General features: G+C 41.5%; 1 protein-coding gene across 1 annotated transcript in view; it reads right to left on the bottom strand.

The window, feature by feature from the left end:
• Nucleotides 1-741: 741 nt before the first annotated feature.
• LOC142969405 (focal adhesion kinase 1-like) overlaps nt 742-23,823 on the bottom strand; it is a 55,180-nt gene continuing 32,098 nt past the window's right edge. The window contains exons 23-34 of the mRNA XM_076109281.1: nt 17,903-18,014; nt 15,793-16,653; nt 12,258-12,335; nt 11,937-12,125; nt 11,292-11,417; nt 8,613-8,675; nt 6,722-6,761; nt 5,721-5,824; nt 4,491-4,646; nt 3,938-4,018; nt 3,677-3,762; nt 742-3,239 (exon numbers count right to left, since the gene is read on the bottom strand). Of these exons, the coding sequence (XP_075965396.1) occupies nt 3,113-3,239; nt 3,677-3,762; nt 3,938-4,018; nt 4,491-4,646; nt 5,721-5,824; nt 6,722-6,761; nt 8,613-8,675; nt 11,292-11,417; nt 11,937-12,125; nt 12,258-12,335; nt 15,793-16,653; nt 17,903-18,014 (2,023 nt within the window). The 3' untranslated portion in view covers nt 742-3,112. The remainder of the gene's footprint in view (nt 3,240-3,676; nt 3,763-3,937; nt 4,019-4,490; nt 4,647-5,720; nt 5,825-6,721; nt 6,762-8,612; nt 8,676-11,291; nt 11,418-11,936; nt 12,126-12,257; nt 12,336-15,792; nt 16,654-17,902; nt 18,015-23,823) is intronic.

Below are 23,823 nucleotides of genomic sequence, written 5' to 3'. Positions count from 1 at the left end.
GCCAACTGCTGCAACAGCTTTAACTTGTGTAACTTCAGTGGCGCCGAGTCCATTCACACACACACGGTACTGCTGTTTTTGACTGCAGGTGTATTATTACTGCTGTCACACTGAGGTTTGTGCTGTCAAAAGCTGTGGGAGCTACACCGCGGCTGTGTACAAAAAAGTGTTTTGATGAATGTCTCTAAATCTGTCTCAATAGACTGTAATGTTATGCAATATCATGTTGAAACAGATTAGCTCTTAAATTATGTTGAGATTGTGCTTTAAACACATGTAATGCTTATCAATACCGTACACAAGTATAACATTAAATATGTTGACAGGACCCTGACCTCCCTGTGGTGATGATGTGATGATCGTTATATTTAAAAAGCCGTCATAGATAATGTATTATGGCTTTGACTGTCACTGAATGCAGTTTTTCAGCAATGTTCTAATAATTATACTTCCTGAGAAATCTCAGGAACTTGAACACTATCCGATTCATGCTGTACTATGCTTACTTATTCTAATGGATGTCCAAACTACAGCCTGAAACCACTTAAGATGGTCTGTGTATCATAATCTAAGCAGCAGTATGACCTGCCTCTTAAATCCTCCACCTGCAGACACAATCAGGGGATGCAGTCTCATCTTTGGTTGAAAGACGAAAAAATAATTTCTATTCCGGATACAACATTAAGACGTTGAAACCAGGAAAACCATTTTTGTTTTACAGTGGATTTGAATCTGTGTAACTCCTTTGAAGTTGATGTTTTGAAGACAAGAGAAATTACTTTACAGGAGGAACTACTCCCTGTAGAACTTAAATATCATACTTCATGAAAATAAATTAAAATGAGGTATAAAATGGACCACAGCCAACATTAACATAAAAAAAACCTCTTGATAATATAAAACCTGAAATGTAATGCTTTCAAATAAATCTCTATCAGGGATAAAAAAAGATGTGGACAGCCTGAATTCCTTTTCGTCATTTTTTTTATTTCATTTTTTTCTCCTCCTATTTGACAAGATGGCTGATTTAGCCCAGAAGACAAAATAAAAACCAGTGTTTACTAGTACTAGTTCTGTACAATTCACCAGTGATTCACACCAGTATAGCTTACAATATACCAACATGAGCCGATTTACACAACGACAAGATAAAATAGATTGTTTTTTACATTTTTTTAATCCCTATAAAACCCAGATATTTGAAAGTTTCATTGCTGGCTAAACCTGGAAATCAAATCTGGGTTAAATAGGGTTAAAAAAAGTTAGGTTTGTTTTTTTTGGTGCAGTGCAAATATGCTCTTCTCCATACCTGTATTTCATGCTATACTAGTACAGTCACCAGTATATTTCATATAGCAGTATGTCATACTCCATGTGGGGTCACTATTAACAAAGACACGTGTGATCTGCTGTATTTTCAGTTCAGTGTTTTGTGTCTGCAGGACAAGCTCCAGTCATGTGGCTCCACGTGTGTGTGTGTGTGTGTGTGTGTGTGTGTGTGTGTGTGTGTGTGTCCCTGGGGACTGTTGGTTGGAGGGACATATTTAAAGAGTTACACCTGACAAAAAATGGGACTCAAAGCACAGAGGTTCCAGTTGTGAGGTTTGTTTGTCTCCCCAGTAAATTCACTTCGTGACACCGGTGGGTGAGGGGACAGTTAAAGGCGTGACACCAGTCTTGTATGAGGAACAACTGAACGCTATCAGGACTGTAGGTGAGGAGAAAGAAAGGAGACGAGACACTGTCCTCACAGAAATAGGCTCAGTCAAGCTCAGTGACCAGTCTGAGACATGATGTCCTTCTCTTCCTCTGGGACAAACAGGAAATATCCAGTTACACCAAGTAAATCCTCAAAACCCACCTTCGTTTGTTTTGTTTTGTTTTTGCTCATCAGAGTCAGTGCTGGGATTGAATATCTGCTTGTATTCTAAGTGTTCAGTAAAGAGGAAGAAGATTGTGACTGCTGAACCAACACAAAGAAACATGGAGCCAGCCGATAAAAGGGTTAACTGAAAAGAGAAGGGAGTTTCCTGTCTGCGGTGTTTACCCGGACAGAGTTGGATTCTTCACATTTGGAGTCTTTAAAACTGGCTCAGAGAGGAGTTGAGGAAGACTTCACGAAGGACAGGAAGAGTGAAAACAAAAGAAAAGTGTGTGAAATAGAGAAAAAAAGGCAAGGAAAGTGTGTTCTTTCTTCAGGCAGCAGACCGGCGCTAGACTGTCCTCCAGTTTTAATACCCGTCTCTCACTCCGTCTCGCCCTCCTTCTCCTCCTCTGCAATTTCTGAGTCTATAAATAAAACACGGTGAGACGGAGGAAAGACGGGAATGGATGGAAGAGGCTGCTTCTTCAAACCAACGGCGTCTTTACTGTGACTGTCCTTGCTGAAGAATCCGATCAAAGCAACGCACGTGACCAGAGCTGAACAGATAACATGTGGTTTGATCTGCCCATTCAAAGGAATCCATGGGGATGTGGGGATTAAGTTCACATCCAGGGGTCACGACACATGATATCAACAAATGTATTGATGATGGCTGCTGGCTGACGTCCGAGTCCATTTCCACAGTGAACTTTCATGCCGATATGCTGCAGATCAAACACAGTCTGATCAGGTTCTGATGGCTTTGCTTAAGAGTGTTATCCCGATAAGACAAATCCACCTGATGTCGACAGTTCCAGATCTAATCACACCCATGATAGTGTTTCTTCTCGGAGGGTTTTAAAACCTTTTAATCCCGGGATCGCAGGAATCCGGCTCATCTGAGGTCTAGACCCATATTCTAAAAATCCCGACACTTCCTCTTTGACTTTCCTCCTCTCGTCATTATATTACAGGCCAAAGAGAGAGAAGCTGCCAGGTCCTCGATTCAGGAAGTGTTTTTGCTCTGTTCTTGTATTAGGAAAGTCACAGTGGTGGAGAGGCGTCCTCGGCTCCCAAAGGATACGACATCTAACGATTCTTCACAGGCTGTTGTCGTTGTTTTTCTCCTTTGATGTAAAGCAGTCAGCTTACACAACTCTCACATGTCATGATTCTCCATTGCTAAACGGTAACCAAAGTGATGATAAAAGACCAGTTTCCCGTTGGTCAGCTCCGCCGTCCGCGGGGCTAGTGTGGGCGGGACTGGGACATCATCTTGAGCCGCGATTGGTCGATGACATCCAGAAGGTTTTTGGCATCAACTGCGAGAGCGTGAGCCGCCGTCAACATCTGCTTCTTATAGTCCTGCTGGAGACTGGGACAAAGCGAGAAACATACACACCGCATCACGCATACAGATTGGTACTAGTGGTAGATGAGCGAGTGAGATGAGCAGTACAATATCAAAGCCTCTATTTGTACAATTTTAAGATCTCTGACTTTGGCGCCCCCCTGTGACAGCATCAAATAAGACACTCTGTCTGTTACTCTTTTGACTTTTTTTCAAACACTGACTAAATATTATTTCTTTGTCTTTAACTGAAATATTTTAGTTAGTGTCCTTAAAAGGAATGATAATGTGCCCTGTGATTGACTGCACCCACTAAATATATAAAATAAACTGTAATAAAATACAAGGTAAGAATGTAGGTGTTTATTAGACGAAAACGTCATGATGTCTTCCAAAAGTAAGGCACTGTAAGTCAATGAAAACTATTCTTTCTATATTGTAATGTTAGTATTTGAACATACCTGGTCATCACATATTGTTGGGCTAACTTCATCTTCCCAATCAGCTCGGCCAAGTCAGAGTTCAGAAGTTTCTGTGCCATCTCGATCTGTTGAAGGAAACCAGAGTGTTAAATATCGATCTGGTAGGATAAAATACCAACGTCAACGGATGCTAGTATGAATATAAATCCTTTATCAACATTCAATGAAAATAAGGAAACATAATTGACTTCACACGACTCAAAATAGATAATAAAAACACACACAAGTGTGTGATTTTACCTCTCTGTGTGTACTGGCTGGAAGTTGTGGTAGAGTCTCATCCACTGTGGCCAATAACGTCCTCAACGCCAGACCCACGTCCTGAAACACGCACACCGTATTACTGAGATTAGCATCAAAATTATTCAAAACAAATGGGAAATTAGGGAATAATTAACATTACGGTGAAAAAAATACTGTACATATAGACTTATAGAAATAAATAAATCATAAAGTGATTTAGAAAACACCAGATTTAGATTCGAAATTAAGTAATTTTTCCTACACAGAAAGATATAATCAGTGTGGAGAAATAAAGATAAAAGTATAAGACAAAGGCCCTCATGTGAGGACTTCAATTACTAAATAGCTACATTTAATAGCAACATCGAGTGAGAATAAAAATGTCAGATGTGTGGAGTCTGGTTAACAGAAATGATTCATGTGAAAGGAGTATTTAAATTCAGCCCTCTGAAGAGCTGTGCTAAATAGAACAGCAGTAATCAGCGTGATGCTTTCAAGTTTTAAAGGTCAAGGTTTGCAGCTCAAGAGAGGATAACTGAGCCTCGGTTACCTTGACCATGGGAACGTATTCCTCTGGAGGAGCCGGTTGAATCTTGCTCGACATCTCGATCACGGCTTTGACCAATCCCGTCACGTTCTCGTACACCTTGTCGTTGGAGCGGTCCAGATTGGCCGTGGGGGGCGGGCTTATCTCTTGGGGCTGCAGCTGAATGATGAGAGAGCACAAAAAAAAAAAAAGAAGCAATGAGTGACTGGCAGACTGAATGAGACCCGGGTGACACGAGAACGAGCTGAGACTATGTTGATAAAAAAAAAAAATAAAAAAAAAACGTGTATATATATATATATATATATATATATATATATATATATATATATATATATATATATATATCCTGCATGATTATAGAGACATACAAAACATACAACACACTGCTTTTTAAATAGCCGAGTAGATAAAACAGTTTAAGATGAACAGAAGAGAACACAACTGCTGAGCGCCGTCGATTTACAAAAAACTAAAATGAGTAGATTAATGAGTAAATGATCTATGACACAAAATGTTACGTGTAGCTCTCCATTGTGGCCACTAGATGGCAGTAACATATTGGTATAAATTTATATAATTAAAAATAAATAAAGTCAGACTGGGTTAACAAAGGAGGGATCCCTCCTCAAGCCTTGAACACTGCTTCATTAGTTGTTTTCTAGTGTGATTAAAGTAAAATAGTGTCCAGTGTGAGAGAGGGGTACATACATACTGTTAGTATAAGACAACAAACACAACTATGAAGATTTGGAGGTTAGTTTTGTGCAGACTAGAAAACTGACTGGTATCCACACAAAGGGAACAGAAGGTTGAAATAAATGTGTTTTATGTTGATATCAAAACATGCATAATTTGATTTGTTGGACAGAGAAATAGAAGAACTGATTGGATGAAGGAATCAAAAGAATCTGGGTGAGATCGACTAGCAGACAAGACGCACAGTAAACACACACAGACAGTGTGCTGCTTACCCGCCAGGGCTAGAGGTCGACAGTAAGGCAGAGTGCAGGAGGAAGAGGAGGAGGAGGAGGAGGAGGAGAGAGGGAGTAGCCACAGGAAAAGAAGATAAAAGGAAAATATTAAAGCATTGAAAACATGCAACCCGTATATTTAGTAAACGTACCCTTGTCTGTGTGTGTACAGGTTTTTCTGTGTATTATTATGCATTAGCATGTTTGTGTGCAAGTCTTTTATGTGTGTTTGTGTGCGTTACTGTACGAGTGTTTGCACCTTCACTCCATCGTTGTAACTGTCTCCCGTATTTAGACAGGACAGACTGCCCACTTGGCCCTGTGCTCCAGGTCGAGGGGGCTTCTTTGGGGGCGCTGCATGCTCTGCAGGAAACAACACATAGAAGTGAAAATGATTTCTCCTCGCAGTTTTACAGTCTCATGCATACAAGTTCTGGACAAATTGTACTTTTACATCCTTCATTCTTCTCTTGCTGAGGGACCAAAGTACCACAGCAAATGATGTGATAGTTCAAATCAGTATCGTCGTCAGTGTGGCGCTCCAGCTAAAGATTATTGATTAATAGATGTCTATGAAAAAAGTCTAAAATCCTAAATCAAATCAAAATGATATAAAACTCAGACACTTCTTAAATCCTTGAATTTGAGAAGTCGTTTTTATTTAACATCTGAAACAATGACTCCATTATTTAAAGAAATGTTGCCAATCAATTATCTCTCGATTGACTAATCAGCTAACTGTTTCAGCTCAACATGACAATAAACACGTCAATGATGAAAACAGAAGTGCGATGACAAAAAACTGTGAACTGTCCCTCAAAATCTCCCAAATGTAAAACTATTTTAAGCCGATTGTTTTTCCGTTTCGTCTGTATTCGGCTGCCTGCACGGTGAGCATATTCACACTTCGAGCACACAACATATTGAGTTTGACCTGCAGTCTGAGTCCATATGAACACAGTGTAGTTTGCTCACTGGCTGCAGAGTTCACAATCTGATCTGTCCCATTGTGGCATCAGACCGTAAACTCTGCAAGCAGACAGTGACGAACACAGACTGACACTCAATCTGCTGGTAGTGGGAGAGACAGCGTCTGTATACACAGGGTGAGTACATAGCTCTATCTCACCCTGAGACAGAGCTATGTAATGGTATACGTGTGAACTGCATACTTTGGGAGATTAAGAAAGACAGAAAGAGGACAGATTAAAACAATAGCGGTTGTATGTAATTACAGACGGTTACCGGCCTGACTATTACCTGGTTTTCCAACGGGCTGGTATATGTGCTGGTTTCCTGTCTGCACAAACAAACACAACAACAAAACACTGGGTTAGCCAGTGCTCAGTCACACATGTAATCAGAAGCTTCACATGAAATTGGAACTTCACAGGCAAAAACCACCGGCTGGTTCTGAAGAACCCTATTTAATTTACTTGTCACATGACAGGGCGTCTCAATTTGTTTCTGTTTTCTGAGGCGTGTGGTCTAGCACTGTGTTGCTGATGTTAAAAAAAATACTCTGTCCCGAAAAAACATTTCCTTTGTTAGTGCTACCCTTTCAAAACCAGATAAAATCCTGCAGCATGTCTTTATGATTTGATGGTTGTGTGAGCATAAAATGATGCCACGAAACTCTCTCGTGGTGCCAGACATGTTATACATTTACTTTGTTGTATTATTACTGAATCTCTGTTGTTTTGTTTCTGTGTGAGAAAACAGAACAGAGGGCTTTGAAAGCCATCAGAGTGTTGTGGTCTGACAACCACCAACACCCCAAAATACTCTACTACAGCAACACACACACACACACACACACACGGGAGCTTTTAAAACCACAAACCACAGCCATTCAACGGGAGGAGGAGGACAAGCAGAGAGATGAATTACAGAGACAGAAATATCTGGCCCATGGCGACTTCAGACTGCTAAAACAACTTCTGCTGGCATCAAGAATGAAACATAATTGAGATTGAGGGGAAGCAACTTAATCACAGAAATGCTTCGAGAAAGACACAACGACTCCAGTTTCTCTTAAAAACAAAATTACAGGAAAGAACAAGCGATGAAGTTACCTTTCAATACCTCCTGTGTGAAACTATTTTAGACGTCTCAACTGCATGTAACCACCACTCTGTGGTGCGAGTGGAAATGTGCATCTGCGGCTGTAAATCGTTTCAGTTACACCCCAGTGCTCAATTAAAAAGAAGTATGCGGTTAACTCTGTTATGTTCACAAAAGTGAAAAACAAAGAAAGGATGTCTTCTTTCAAAAACCCTGATATTGTTGCACACCATGTGACTGTGGTGATAGCTAATGAATATTTTCCTTATTATGAGATTATTACATTCTTGAGTAAACAATTAATCATTGGCTCTCTAAAATGTCAGGAGACTAAAACCTATAAACATGGGTACATACGTATAGCATTGACTTCATGACGAATCATTAATAGACTATTCAACTAACCGTTTCAGCTCTACAATTGAGAAATATGACTTTAAGGACATTTATGTTACATCGGCAACCACAAGACATGTCTAAAACATCATCCTGTTAAAGCGGCACACGTACTTTCAGGTGTGTCATCAATGGACAGACTAGAGTAAACTACAAACCACCAGCATGCTGAGTTACTGCGAGTACCACTGGGACAGACCGAAGAATAAAGATGGCTGCTTCTTTTCTCGGTACAGTGCTCTATTAATAACTGGCGATGTTGTGGGAACCCATTGACCCCTCGTCGCTGACCCAACCTCTGACAGGTCACTTCCTGTCCCTGGATCAATGCCCTCAGCTCTAATCAAAACAAACACATGCTGCAGCCAATTGCAGCGAGTCCAACCAAGAATGTGAACCTCCGTCAACATTTGTCTTCATCGGACAGCATCCTCTCCTAAAAACACAAACGGTTCAGAAAAACGACTTCCCTTTTTGATGCGGTGGGAGTGGGAGATGGTTGTGATTTTGAGAGTGAAAGTTATGTGAAGTACAGTTCATTCAGGAGAAATACCTCAACTCCCTTTGGTCAAAATGTATTTCTTTACGAATGAGCCTATGAACCACTGCCGTTGTCCTGCTGCATGTATGAAGAACACCAACAAACAGTGAGATGGATGGAGACAGAAAACAGCTGCAGAAAGTAACTTACCGGTGGTTGGAGTCCACCGTCTTCTCTGTCCAGACTCCCTCTAGAACTTCTAGAGTCTGGTTTCTAAATACACACACATAAACATAAAAATGATATCTCCATTCAGTACTTTATAGTATATATATATATATATAGTAGTAAGTTTTGGGCTGGTTTCACTTTAGTTTGCTGTCAATTAGAGATTCACTGAGACGGACAAGTTCTGTATTCACAGTTATGCAAAATGTTTGCAATTGCTTTTTCCAATGAACAATAAGTCCCGTTGCTTTTCTGTTTGTGCCTTTACGAGCAGTGTTTGATTTTGAATCCTGGGATATTCCCTGAGGCAAATACCCTTTCATGGCATCCCATCAGCTCTGGGTAAATCACATGCTGTCGTAAGACTGGTGCAAACTCAGTCACTTAAACCAGTAAATTTACTGATTTACTGGGTTTAGAGAAACATGTTTTCCCATCAAAGGACTGCCATATACAGCCATATTACTGTAGGAATACATGGCAATAAGCACTCTGTAATTAGTAAATAAAGGGCAGTTTATACCCTGTGCAAGTGACTGACTCTACAAAATCCAAGTTTAATCATAACTCTTACAATGATTATGTAAATGAGGAAATGAATGAGTGAATCATAGCAGTGAAGCTACACAATTTCTTTTTTAAATCAACGCACACATCCAGTCTCCCTGCATGGAACATATTGTACAAAGCTGCAGGATACACAAGTGCAGGACTTGTTTTCCTACACACAAAATAACTTTTTTTAAATAGAGGCACAACTTCTCAGATTGACATTTAACCCCCGAATCACACTGCAGCAACCGCGACGGCATAATAAAACCTCACACAAACAACCCTCACACCCATCCGTGCCTACCAGTTTTCCAAGACAGGACTTGAAGACCAGCATTGCCTTTGAGTTCATCAAAGTTGTCTGATGAATCGTTTGAGTCCAAGTTGTTTGAGGTGTTTTGTCTGAGTTGCTATCTGGTTCTGATCTTATTGTATCTCTCTCTATAGCTCCGTCTGCCTGCCTGTCTGTCTACTACTCTGTTCCAGCACTTTCATCAGGACAAGAATTCCCGATTCAGCTCCAGCTTCCTGCCTCCAGCGCACTTATATCCGACTCTGACGCATGGACAGAGGGAAGGAGAGGAGGAGGAGGGATGGAGCACACTGCCAAAGAGCCGTCAGTGTGTGAGCACGTCCACCCTCCTCTCCCAAACCTGTTTTCTCCTCCCTTTCTCCCCCCTCGTTCTCGCCCCTCCCTGAAGTGACAGTGTTAAAAAACAGCCAGCCTCCAACACGCACACACACATAAATATACGCCTTTCCCAGCTTTTCAGTAATCTTGTGTGTTGTCAGTCAGTGGTTGTGGGTCACAGACAGACTGTTGACTGGGCTGTCAGATTGTCTAAGCCTATCATTAGCCTGGAATTCACACAGGCCACACCTGCCTACAACTCTCTCTCTTTTTCTCTCACACACACACACACACACACACACACACACACACACACGCACACACAAATTCTTGAGTAAAAACCCCAGACAGCTCCTTCAATCAGTGTTCCCAGATATATGCATGCTGCATGAAATGTTCCTCCTCCTCTCTCGTCTTTGTGTCAGAGGGTCTCCATCACATGTATTCATTTTTGCACTAGCTCTATCAGACATCAACAAACACTGCGTTCATTTATCTTTGAGCGTGAGATTTTTACTAGAATAGTGATGCATTTACTGATAACTCACAACCAGTTGCTGCTCCACTGCTAAAAATAAGCAGGAGAGTTGAATTTCTCAATAGAAAGTATGAATAAGAAATACAATACACGTTTTTTTGGGGGGGTATGTATCCCAGAAGATCAGTGACTGAGCCACAAAGCTGCATTTTTCTTTGGTAGATATTTTTGTATATACCACTGGAGAAATGCTATCCAGAGCTTAAGTCAATTGGGTTGAGAATCGCATCCAATTTAAAACGTTTTTTGTCTTTGGTAACGGCAAAACCAACTGTATTTGCTCTCTGGTCACAAATTATTGAGATGCTATGGCTCCAATAGTAATGTAATGCTCCAATTTAGAGACTAAGGTCGTGTGCATAACAAGCGCTCTGATCATATCCAATCGATCGAGTAAAAAAACGAAACATAGAACCCAGTCCTCCAACAAATTTACAAAAACACGACGACATGCATCATGGAACCAAATAAAAATACTTTCACAACACAACTGGCAAGTCAAAGATGGCAACTAAGTAAGCTTTGCATTACGGATAACAATAAAGCACTGTACCATGCGTAACAAACTCACACAATAAAGGCACTCGGGTGTCTTAAAATGGAGCTATTTTTCTACGTTCCACTTTTCTGCAGTAACATTGTCCTGGTGATGCAGAGACATATGTACACTCCATTGTTTTATAATGTTTAGAATGAAACTGGTCTTACATTTTATTAGAAGGAACATTAAAAAAATCGAAATGTTGTTAAGTTTAACTGGCAGAAACACATCAGCAAACCATTGTTTAGCTGCCTCTGAAAAACCTTTATGTATAAAATGTTATAGTGGCAATATCAAGCCACTAATAGGGAACAGTGTATGAAATGAAATCTGAAGTTATATTTACTGATTAGCTGTATCTGTGAGTGTGTTTTCCAATGTGTGTGCTGTGTGTGTTACCAGCAGCCTTTCCTCCTGCTCCAGCCACCTCTGGTCCTCCTCCATCTGCTGCTGTTGTATCATCAGCTGTTCCTCCATTAACAGGCACTGCTGGCCTACACACTGCTGCATGTCTACTGCCCTGTCCTACACACACACACACACACACACAAGTACAAGCATGCAATAAAAGACAAGCATTGCAACAGACATGCGCACCAACACAAGGACACACGCACAGCCACAGATGAAGAGAAACACACACACACACACCAGACTGATGAGAGGCTGAACTGAGATGATGGACACACACACTGATAATAATGGGTGTCAATGGACCTTTGAGTTGTACCATTTAATAATCAGGATTATTGTGTAAATGTGTGGACTGGACTTGTTATGCAGGTGGTACTTTTTCATTCACAATACGTCCACAAAGATGGACAGAAGGTGGGTAGATTTTGCCTGTAGCCCCAACCGACAAAAAGTAAAAAGGATCTCAATAATATTCAACCACCAAAAAACAGACTTTTTATTTTTTTTATTTTGAACTGTGACTGACTGAGTGTGAATGGTTGCGAGCTAGAAGAGTAACCTGCGGTGTACAACACAGCACACCTGTGTGTGAATACTTGCGTGTGTTTGAGTTAGAAGTTGGTCTCCTACCTCCATCGCAGAGCCCCATAGTGCCATGTCGTGCCCATGTGGATGGGGAAGGTGCTGTGCGTGCGAGTGTGTGTGGACGTGGTGGCGGGGGTGTGTGTGCGCGTGGTGCGTGTCCAGCATCGCAGCCTGTGGGGGGTACAGGGCGCTGGGCACCGAGGGGAGCGTGTGAGGGCCGGGGTACCCTGCCATCTGATGCAGGGAGGAAGGACAGGACAGGGAAAAAGACACGCTGTTAGTCTAATAAAAAGACATATTTGAATTTGAACTATATACCAAGCACATCAGCAGCAAAAGAGCAGTGAGTGGAGCGTGTCTACGTACCTGGTAGTGTCCAGGATGTTGGGGACTGGGATAAAAACCTTCACTCGAGCGAGGACTGGGATAGCCTGGTCTACTAGGCTGCAGACAGACAGAGAGAAGAGGGCAGACGTTGAGAAATAGAAAAACGTTTGTTCATCTCCCCCCCCCCCACCCCCCACAAATTGAACGTTAGAAGACGGGACACCGGGTCATTCAGACAATCAACACACAAACCCCTCGCAGCTGTTTGTGTGGCTGGGTTAGCTGTCATTCAAAACAGGAAACACCCACTGGGCTGCAAGTCCAGCAAGCTGTTAGTTAAACTGGCGAGATCCATGGATTCCCTGTATAAACTATGTTATATTGCTGGACTACTGGGACCTCTGGTTAGATGTGATGCAGGTGTGTTAATAGAGTGTTATGGTTGCGCGTTCACCAAAGACCTCTCTTTCAAGCACTGTTTTTTTTTTTTGGAAAAAATGAAGTATTGTTGTTGAAAACATCTGAAAAAGAAAGAGAAACAAAGACTTTTAAATCTGAGCTTCTGCTGCTGGCTAAAGGAACATAAGTTAGTAGAGGAGAGTGAGTCTGCTCCTCATCTCTATTCTTTTATTTTCCTTTGCTGGGCACTAGTAGCTAAAAACAGAAGTGCTTGGTGAACCCACATCCTTGTTTCTTCTCTTGTGATTTGTTGAGATGAAGCGGTCGAAAGTTGAAACAGTTTCCCCTCTTAGAATGACTGGAGACATTTGTCTTCATGATTTAAATCTCTCTAACACAGAGCTCATTTCTAACACAACAGTGTTGTAACCTCTACCTTCCACAGTCTCTCATAGTAGCTTTCTCTGGACCACACCTCCGACAGCAAGACAGACACACAGAGAAGGAAACAGACAGCAAAGAAAGACGGGGAGGTAGGGAGACAAGGAAAGAGAAAAGGAAAAACAGTAGGAAGGGAGGACAAAGAGAAGCAGACAAGACAAAGAAACTGAGGACGAGACAAACAGGAGCCTTAAAAGCTCTCAGACCGGCAGATAGCGAGGGAAACGTACAGCATGTTGTAAACATGCTCACACATGGAAGGACACGGGGTTCCTTTAACAAGAACAACAAATGATATCTTGGAAGTTTAAATCTGCAGCCCTGTGGTAGCCAATCCATGTAGAGGGAGGTTTCCCGGGGAATACCCATTTTAAAAATGGAAAGATAAACACAACAGACAGACAGACTGGAAGGTGGCGTTAATGAGACAGGATGGTCAAAGCAGAGTAAGATAGAACTTGGTTACTATCTGGAGACTTTTGGATGAATGACCAAATACATACTGCAGTGCCAGCTCGCCACTTATTGGCAAAACAAGTAACAGCAGAAGCAGTTTACACCAATAGATGCGTCATCAATGTGCGCCATCTACTGGCAAGGAGAATAAGCCGATGCAATGTTGACACTAGTGCCACCTGCTGCAGGCAACAAGCATTACAACCGTTTCTGCTTTTTCACAGCTCCGTTTGGGGAGAATATGAAAGCTGTTTTAAAAAAAAAAATAAAAATTGTTTGCCACAACCTCCTTTCATGAGCTGCTTCTCATCTGATACAAACGCATGGCTGTGTTAGTGACATAAAAATCTCCAGCCACCGGTATGTAGGCAAAATTAACTACTTTAGACTAGCACGGTTATGTTGGGTCAAGTAAATGTTGTGAGATAGAAGAAAAGCATGCAAAGTGTCTTTTGGGTAGTAAGAGAAGCAATTTTGGAAACAGAGAGCTTGACAAAAAAAAACCATCTCATGTATTTGACATTTATCGTTCCTTATCTTTAAGCAGATTGTGCAATTTAAAAGAATGCAACCATTCTAGGGCAGTACATTTTGGACACACTGTAGCTCTTAGAATAAACTTGTTGTGAGACAAACGTCTGTGAGGAAGAATTTTAGGTATGTCGAGTGGCACAGCGTAATTAAGATTTAGTTTTCCCTCTGAGGCACAATCCATCGACTCCCACACAGACTCATCTATCACCAAAACAGGTCACAGTGCAGTCAAAAAAGGCTTCCAACAGGAATCTATTCTGGCTGCTGTAAAGGTTCCCGGCGTTGAAAGTCATAATTCTTAGCAGAAGCCTACATGTAGGAGGTGGGGTGATGTTAAAGCTCAGCGGGAGGACAAAACGCTCATTATAAAAACAGGGTCACCTACCAAAACAAGCTGGTGGGTAACACTACCGGCCAGCACTAGGTCAAGGTGACAGAAGGCCAGCTCTGTATAAACAGGCTTCAGCAGAGACGGGCCTTAAGCTAGCTCTTTATGTATTTATAGCTACTGTCTCAATCCTAGGAAGCTTTAGCAGAATACCGATAAATAATTCAATGTGACTGAGTTCGGGACAGAATGCAGACCAACAGCGTTATATTGAATTACACTATATGTTAGAGTTGAAGCTCTTTCCTCTTGAACTTGGCTGAGTCCCGGACCTGGGGAGTGGAAAAGTTGTTGCATTACATAACAGCATTAGTTCTGAACTTTGGGTTCCAACATCTGAAATTCATTTTAAATCCAGTGACATTTAAAAGCAGACGACTAGATTGTTTTTTGGTGTCAATTCTTTGAATATTTGCTTTCTTGCTTATGCTTGATAAACTATATCTAAGGCCACGTGTGGTCGATGGGTTTGAATGTCAGCCAATGGATTTGGGATTTATAACGGGCATCCTGAGCAGGCTAGAAATAGGGTGCAATAATCCGAGGACACATCAACACAATGCCTGAGGCAAACAAAAATATTCAATCACAACAGAGGACATTCAACCGCATGTACGACATAAAGGAAGCATGCCAATAACAAACATGCTCATTTGCAGTCACTGGTGTTGGCAAGCATCGGTTTAAAAATCACTGCACTCAGTTAAGGACTGACATAAAGATTGGATTGAGTTTGTGAATCCATTCATCAAAAAAATGTTGCAACATTTGTCAAACTGCGTAGCTGACACTGGGCTTCTTTAACCTAGTTTGTCATGTGGTGGACGTACAGAAAGAAGAGGGATAGTGACCGACCACATGTCTAATGAGTGCTGAGTATTAATCAAAGGAAGTAAAACTTTAAAAAGGACCCTGAAAACATAATTTGCTCAATGGCGTTATTATTATTATTATGAGCAAAGGGGCCAGAGATGAACAGACAGGTTTCTTCCTAAAGTTGGAAATGTTTTGGTAATTTCAGTGAAATAAGCTCTGTACTGTCTGTGTTTACATAACTGGTTCAAAGTGGGCCGAACTTAATCAAGATATGATGACAATTGTTGTGTTGTTTGCTTGTGTTGCCAGGCAACTATCAACTAAATGTCACCAAACCACAGCCACACAGTCCTGATGAAACCGATACGATTTTATTCTGTACTTTAATTATTGCTTATTGAGTTATGAATATTTAAAACTGACCGTGGACCTTTATCAAAGGTGTCATAATCCTGAATGTTGCAACTTTTTTTGATAAAGACCAACAAGTTGAAGTTATTTAAACACAGCTTAAGTGCAGTTTAACCGTACACCACCTGCCTTCAAGGGTCTACACGTGTGTCTTTCCGAGCAAGAGACGGGAAAAGGTGTACTGGTGGTTACAGGGAGGCTTGGCATTCCACCGAGTGGATGGTGGTGAGTGGAGGACAGGGTGCAGGCAGAGGGTAGTGAGAGGGGGGCTGGAGAGACCAGCGGGGGCCTCCCACATGACTGCACAGCAGGGTGCTGGTGCTGGGGGTCTGCGTCAGGTTGGACTGGGGTACTGGGATTAGTTTGGCAGCTACTGTGAAAACTGCGCAACAGCAGGGTTTTAGGATTAGAGTTTGACTTGGGCTGGATGTTTTGGAGGGTGTGGGGACACATTTGTGTCAATCTGTGGGGCAGAGAGTTAAGGTTAGGACTAGACTGGTAAAGGAGCGGGTGCCAGGGATGGGAGTGTGAGTTGTTTGACTTTGGCTGGGATGAGCAGAGCAGGTGGCTGTTAGTAGGGGGATTTGTCTTGTGGGGGCAGCTGCCATTGGACAGGCTCTCTGAACTGCTGTGAGGTGGCTGGTAGAAGTTAGTCTCTGACTGTAGGGACAAGCAGGCTTTGGATTGAGATTTGAACTTAGTGCTGTACTGAGAGAAAGAGCTATTGTAGAAAGGGATACTTTGAAGAGGAGGCGATTGAGGCTGAGGATGGGGAGGAGAGGAAAAGTGATGGGGAAATTGCAGAGATGATGAGTAGAGTGGAGGAGTGGGTTGGTGAGAAGAGGTGAAGGGAGACGAAGGATGAGGGTTTCCAAAGCAGAGGGAAAGCTGTGAGGCAAAGCGCTCGTTTTGATGGCAATGGTGGCGAGGCGAAGGAGCAGACAGACAATCCAGACTGAACGTGGGCTGCAGGGAGGGACAACGGCTGGGCTGCAAACAGAAAGACAAAGGCAGAGGACGGACAAACGGAAATAATAAAAGGTATTCTGGAGGATATAGATATGTAGTAGATAGGTGAGACCGACGGGGATGAGTCGAAGCACAGACTGTAACCATAGCCATAGAGCCACCGTGCCTCTGAAGAGCATCAAATGTAGTGAAAACACTTTTACCTCCCAGCACGACATTTAAATTAATTTAGTTGTCAATGAAATAAAACAAATGCAGCAATCACTAATAGCTGCAACCAGATTTAAATGAGGAATAGGTCAACCGCATCACTGCCGGCTTAAAATAACAAACCTCTCAATCCTATGAAGTATACGGTTCAAGACATACGGCTTTAGTTGCAACCAAAAGAAGCAGTTAGCAGATGCTAACAGCAGGGGCATGGGGGGGGGGGGCCAGTGAGGGAGGGCGAAGCAGCCAGCAGCTGGGGCAACAAGCTGTGAGGTGGGATGGCACTAGTGGAGGTGGGAGTTGGGGTGGAGGTTATGGACTTTAATAACCTTTAACAAGTAATGTCATATTTGCAAACGTGTGAGAAAAAAAAAACCCAAATGTGGTTAAGGGCGCACACAGACCCAGCAACTCTCGTTTGTTCCAATCTACTAGACTAACATCAACCTTAACCTGTCCACTGCAGGGTGATCATCATACTGAGCTATCATAAGAAGACATGCCTGCACACTCAGACTCATTTTCAGATGCAAAAAATTAATTTTCTGCAAAAGTGTAAAAAGGTCACAGAGTCGATGGTCCTACATTTGCACCTTAATGTGGGACTTAGCTTCCTGCACCTGACACTCTTTATTTAAAGCCTGGAGTCAAAAGCTCCAACCCATTGACATGTCATGTTCTTAAACCTTCATCATCACAGGGAGAAAACCTCACTTGACAACTGACGTAGCAATATTGTTATGTCACCAGTGTCCAGCAGAAACCTTGTATCTCCAGACTGGTACAAAAAGAGGAAACATTAAATCAAATAAGTTACCAGTTGAATCATTTCAATGTCTTAACAACGTGTGACGCAGCAAAGTAGAGAGCAGAAAAACGTCACTGACTCCACATGAAAGCATTTCAGAAGAGCCAACTAAAGAGCGCATTGGGACTTGCAATGATCAGAGCGTTGTAGTACAAACACAACAGATACTCAAACTCTTTATTACTACACCTGCTGCACTCATACAAACAGGCAGACAGAGACACAGACACATAGGGTGTAGTGGTGCCTTACCTTTGGTGGTGCGTCATCAGACCCTCCAGAGTCCCATGAAACAGTGACCTGTCTCCTCATCTCCATCCTGCTCCTTTCCTTCTGCTGGAGCTTCTCCTCCTCTAATATAGTGCTGGAAAAAAAACACACACACGACGATGTAACACAGAAAAGTCACTGGTATCTTTATTCATTTCTACTGAAATGTCACTTCATTTAAGTAGATATTGTGGCCTCAAGCTCCTCAGCAAGTGAAGACGACTTTTTGTACAGAACGTACGTTCTGAAGACATACAAACAAATGCTCCTTCCATATACGAACACACATCACAGGGGTTTCCTCAACAGACAACTAAAATGCTGTGAATGTCAGCTGTAATACCCTGACAAACTCAGACACACAGAGCATTCCTCCCACCGTTTGTACAGAGCTGGCTAAAGTCTGAAGAAAAACAAATTCCTTTTCATTATGAAATGTCTTGTTGCTCAGTCTCTTACTACCATTGCAGTTTAGTTACTGCCAATAATATTCAGTAAACGTGACACAATAATAAAAACAATTGAAGCCAGCGTCATATGAATCTCCCCGTATCTACGCTGCCATAGCGCCGGCATGGCCAAGTTGTAATGTGACATATTTCAACCATCACCGTTTATTCATTCAACCTTTATTTTAACTCGGAAATACAATGAGGTAGAGAACTCATTCACTACATAACATCTACTGATACCGTCTGTGTGCTGCGTCAGGCAAAGCTGTAAACAGCAACTAAAGCAGTACATTTCTGAGTGATATTGCTTAAGATTAAATCACTTGGAGGCAAACGTCCCACGCCCCAAACCCAACATTTTTTAGGTCTAATGCAGCCAAAGATACCACACTGAATTCACTCGCTAAAATTATCCTTACTGACCTGTTCCCTGGGAAAACTGCTGCTAACCCAAACCCAGATTCCCAGAGGAAGGAGCTGCTGCTGAAGAGCTGATGGTTCCACTAAACAGAGAACTGACTGGTTGAATAATCCGATACGCGCAGTCACACACACTCCTTCTACTCTCCTTTCCCCAACACGAGTAAGAGCTATTTCTAGTAACATCGTTACCCTCCTGTTCTGTTGTTTCCTGCAGGGTGTGTGTGTGTGTGTGAGTGTGTGTGTGTGTGTAGGTGAATGTGTCCTTGCACCTGTCAAAGCCAGTCTCCTGTCTCCTTGTGTCCAGCACACGCCTTCTTTAAATACATTGAATTATTAACAACATGAATTACTAACTAAAAATAGTATGTATTGAATTAATTAATTAATTAGTTTAAGAATTTACATACATTATTAATTGGTATTTCTCAACCATTTGACTTTTTTTGTATATTTAAATCGCAGTTAAATGTAATCCTTTAAACGTGTAGTCTCACTGAGCTCACAACCTTCTAAAAGCCTACAGGAAACAACATTAAAACACACAATGGTTTGCATCAAAACAACAGAAGGGCCTCCAACTGCTTGTCATTTGTTTTCTACCAGAGGAGTGTGTTTAAAAGCAAAGGTGCTTTGTAACTCTAGGGCCTTTTTATTGAATGTCTATTCAAGAAGCCAAGTCATTACCCAGTCATGAGTAAATCTGCCAGCCTTGCCTCACAGTTTGACAGTAAATGACATCATGCACGGATATGTGTGACGACAACAACATCAGCACCTGGCAACATAAACGCTGACTGTCTCCTCCCCCACCTACACCACACCGCCACCTGGAATAACAAGGCCTGTTTAGATTATTTACTCAGGCTGGGCTAACTGCACAATCTCGGACTTCTCAGCACTGCCCTGCTTTACTTTCACGTACTTCTCACCTGAGACCTGCCCAGTACAACTGCTGCTGACTGAGACTGAGCAGAAAAGATTTAGACATCTGGGTTCAAGTGCATTGACTTTACGAAGAGGACGAACAATTATAGCGTCCAATAACTTTTTCAATGTACAGTACATACATTATATTAATATTGTTTTAAGACACACTGGAAGACATTAATCAAGAGGATCAATGGAGGACAGTCAAACAACCGACTAGTGTTATGTTTCAGAGACGTACACAAATGGCTCCTCGAAAACAGCTTAGGATCGAACCCAAAGGTAGAGTAGCAGCCACTGAATGCAGCACACATTGTTCAAAAGTAAAATGAAGTATTCATTCTATTATAGGCTGACAACATTTGAAAAGCCTGATGAGACATAGAGACAATACTGTACCTTAAGAACAGGTCAATCCAATAGCACCGGAGTGTATCCAGTCAAGCCCTTTTAGGAGAATGATGCAGCCACTACAATGATGATGGGCCAGTGGCACTAAGCGCTTACACACTACTGAAGGTCAATATAAATAACCACAAAAGAAAGGATGAAATGAACTACTCCGGGCAGGATGACTCAAATATGCCCCGTTGTAGCTGAACCCCAGGAGGCTACAGGCTACCGGCTCCTCACACAGAGACCTCACTGTCAGGATAATATGATCTGAGAATTAGGAGTCTTGATCCGCTAGCTTTGACCATGAGAGTACAGCACTGCGGAAGTTCTGCTTGCCTTTTTCCCCTCCCTCTTTAATTCTCTGTCTATTTTCTCTCCCTCTCTCTCTCTCTCTCTCTGTTCTTTGGAAAGCTATAGCTCCTGGCAGCTGCCCACTGTGTACACACACACACACACACACACACACACACACACACACACACACACACACACACACACACACACACACACACACACACACACACACACACACACACACACACACACACACACACACACACACACACACACACACACACACACACACACAGTCTAGGAAAACTGTAGTAGTAGTTGAGAGCTGCATATTTGGCAGGAGACACCTATAATTGATATTATGCTATAAAAGCCGTCCAGACCGAAAGTAGACCAAATTGTATAACCTTAAATGGCATGACTTTCCCCTAATAATAGCCAGTGACCACAGGTAACGTGGTCAATATTTACTTGGTTTCCAAGACACTGGATGACGCACATTAAGGGTTCCTCGCTATTTCTTTTTGCCAAAATATCAGTCAATTAAAATAAATGCTCTTGATTTTCTCGGATTAGCACTCAAATGCAGTTCATATGTACTTTTCCACACTTAGTTTTCAGCCCATTAAAACATACAACCAAACACATACTGTACATGTGTCAGACTAACAAACAGAAGTTTGAAAAGGAGGCAAAGAAAGTGCATGAGGAGGAGAATTGGGGGGGGGGGGGAGCAGAAAGCTGACATTGAGAACATTGGAAGTGTAATCAAGGTGGAATTTAAGGTGTGAGTCATGCTGGTTTTAAGCAAACTCATTAAACCACAGGAGGTAAATATGCGCTCTTACTTTCCTGTTTCTGTGTGTGAGAGAGAGAACAAGACGGAGAGAGAGAGAATGTGCATGTTGCAGAAAACAATGATGGCATCTCGCTGTGCTGCTTGTGTAAAATGTTTTAAGGCTCAACATTAACAATATGAATGCTAATGAGGTATATTACATCTACTTTTCTACATGTAAATTCAGTTTTGAGTGATAAGAAAACATAACTGGAAATATTCTCTCATTTCAACTCTTTATTGTATCCTGCAGGTAATCTTTTGACTGCACTTACTCACATGCAGTGAACGTACGTCTGGACTAAATGATATCATCATATAAACATTGTACATTTAAATGAGCAGCTCAAACTACATTAAGATGTCTTATGTGTGTATGATATACAGAAGTAGATAATAATGATAAAGGGGTGAACATGCATGAATCTGCAGTTATTTTGTTGACATTTAAAAAGGGAAACTGCTCTCTGTGTAAATATAATGAAGCGAACATCTGGAATACGATCGTCATGTTTAAGAAATAAAAGAGTCTAAATTCTAACATAGATCAAGGAAGCAAATAAATCTGATGTATTGAGTTAAAGCCAAACCTACAGCGCACCATGGCAGGATCATTGGATACATTATCATTTATATAATTATTTTAACTTATTTATAAATATATTTATTGTAAATATCTACATACATAAAAACACTGGACTGCCATTTTAGACATCTCTAAAGGTAAACAATAAAACTCATAATTGAAAAGAACAAAAAGAGGAAGAGAGGGTCGTGTACAAGTCTGAACTGAGGACCTTAAGACTTAAGAGTAAGAAGTTACTTCAATGAAAGTGAAACGCATACTTTTACAGCAGCCTTCTGAAACTCAAACTCAAGTTATTTCATTACCACCGGCACTCCCGCTATTACGGTCTCTCTCTCCATCAGCCGAAAAACTGCAGGTTTGTTCATGTCTGAATGATTATGAATTGTTGAGTCGTGGTTGCTGGGAAAAGCCCTACTCCTACTGCACCCCTATTTATCGCTAATGTCAGGAAAATAAATTGAAAAGAAATAGTGCTTACTCAATTATAATCACACACTGTAAGCACACACTGCTTGGCATAAATCATCAAACATGCCAGATTTATCGAGTTCTTTCCCTTGGCCCCTGATGATGACTGACGCCGTGGCCCCAATGTTTTTGGTTTTTAAATTAAGATAATTATTATCTTGCGAGTGCAACTCTCATTTCATTACATTTGATAAAGTATTTCACAACTGATACGCTTGTCTTGCCCAATTAGAAGTATGACATAATATGACTCATGGATACTAGGTCCGACCCTTCCTGTCTAAAGGGGAATATCAGTGACTATAACTTACGCAACAGTGTTTGAATTGTGTACAGTGTCGTCTTACTCGGTCTTTTCGGATCACAACATGCAGGACAGTATCTCTTGATGGATAAGATGTTTCTCCTGACAAAGCTAGTAACAAGGCAGTGATGTATCATTTAACAAGGAGGCAAGGCGCGACCGAGATATCTCATTTAATCTACAGTATGTCTGTCATCATCACGTCTGTGTTACCAGGCTAACTGTGCTCAAACAGGAGGTAAAGTGCAGTCTGCGTACATTATTTGGACAGTTTTGTTTTGGCTCTGCACTCCATTTGAAAAGAAACAATCACTAGAATATTAAAGTGTTGGCTTTCAGGTTTATTTTGAGAGAGTTGAACCATGTAGAAACTGTGTTTATGATCAAACGAGTGTAGAAATGTACTAGGGATCCTATATTCTCCGTCCAGTATGGATGTGAACAACGGCAAACACCTTTAAAGGTGAAAGCGATTTACAATCGAATGGAATCGAGGAAATCAAAGAAACACTCAGCCCAAATAGTTCAAGGAAGGCTGCGCTGTACATGACACGGCTGCACAGAAGGTATGGTCAAAATGTAATACTTAATAATAATAATAGCTGCTGTCAAGAATCAGCATGTTTGGGATATTCATTAAATGTGTTAAATCTTTGTATATACCTCTTTATCCATAGAAGTCAGTTGGGAGTGACAACAATACAACATCTACGGCACGTATCCTCTCACCACACATACACAAGAAATGACTTCCCACTGCGTCCACATCCGCTATTAAAGATGATTAAAGATCAATGTAGTATTCAAAACTGGATTAATTCAGAGCAGACTAAAATACCTCCCTGTGAAGACATTCAAATGATCCAGTCTGCCGTCTCATTGAAAATAAGAAGGCATGTCAATGTGTCCATCCATTTCTAATGGTTCATTCTGGTCTGATGTATGACCAGAAGCCATAGACAAAGCAATATGTTGCTTGGTTTTAAATGTATAATATCTACTGTATGTTCCATTCATCTTGTTAGATTACTGGTACAGACAGTGACACCTGCTGTTAGGAAGGCGTAGGGAAACATACAATCTGACAAATATCATTTACTGTGGCACATTCCTTTATCTTGACTGCGACTGGGAAAAGACCAACATGCAGTGGGATTCACATTGATTGATTGAATGTCACAGCTTCACTTTTAACTGAAACTTGTACTATCG

Source organism: Anarhichas minor, unplaced genomic scaffold (assembly GCF_050575085.1).
Source record: "Anarhichas minor isolate MPS153535 unplaced genomic scaffold, ASM5057508v1 ptg000041l, whole genome shotgun sequence".
NCBI classification, from domain to species: Eukaryota; Metazoa; Chordata; class Actinopteri; order Perciformes; family Anarhichadidae; genus Anarhichas; species Anarhichas minor.
The sequence above is the reverse complement of the archived record's forward strand: the minus strand, read 5'-3'. Positions and strand labels throughout refer to the sequence as shown.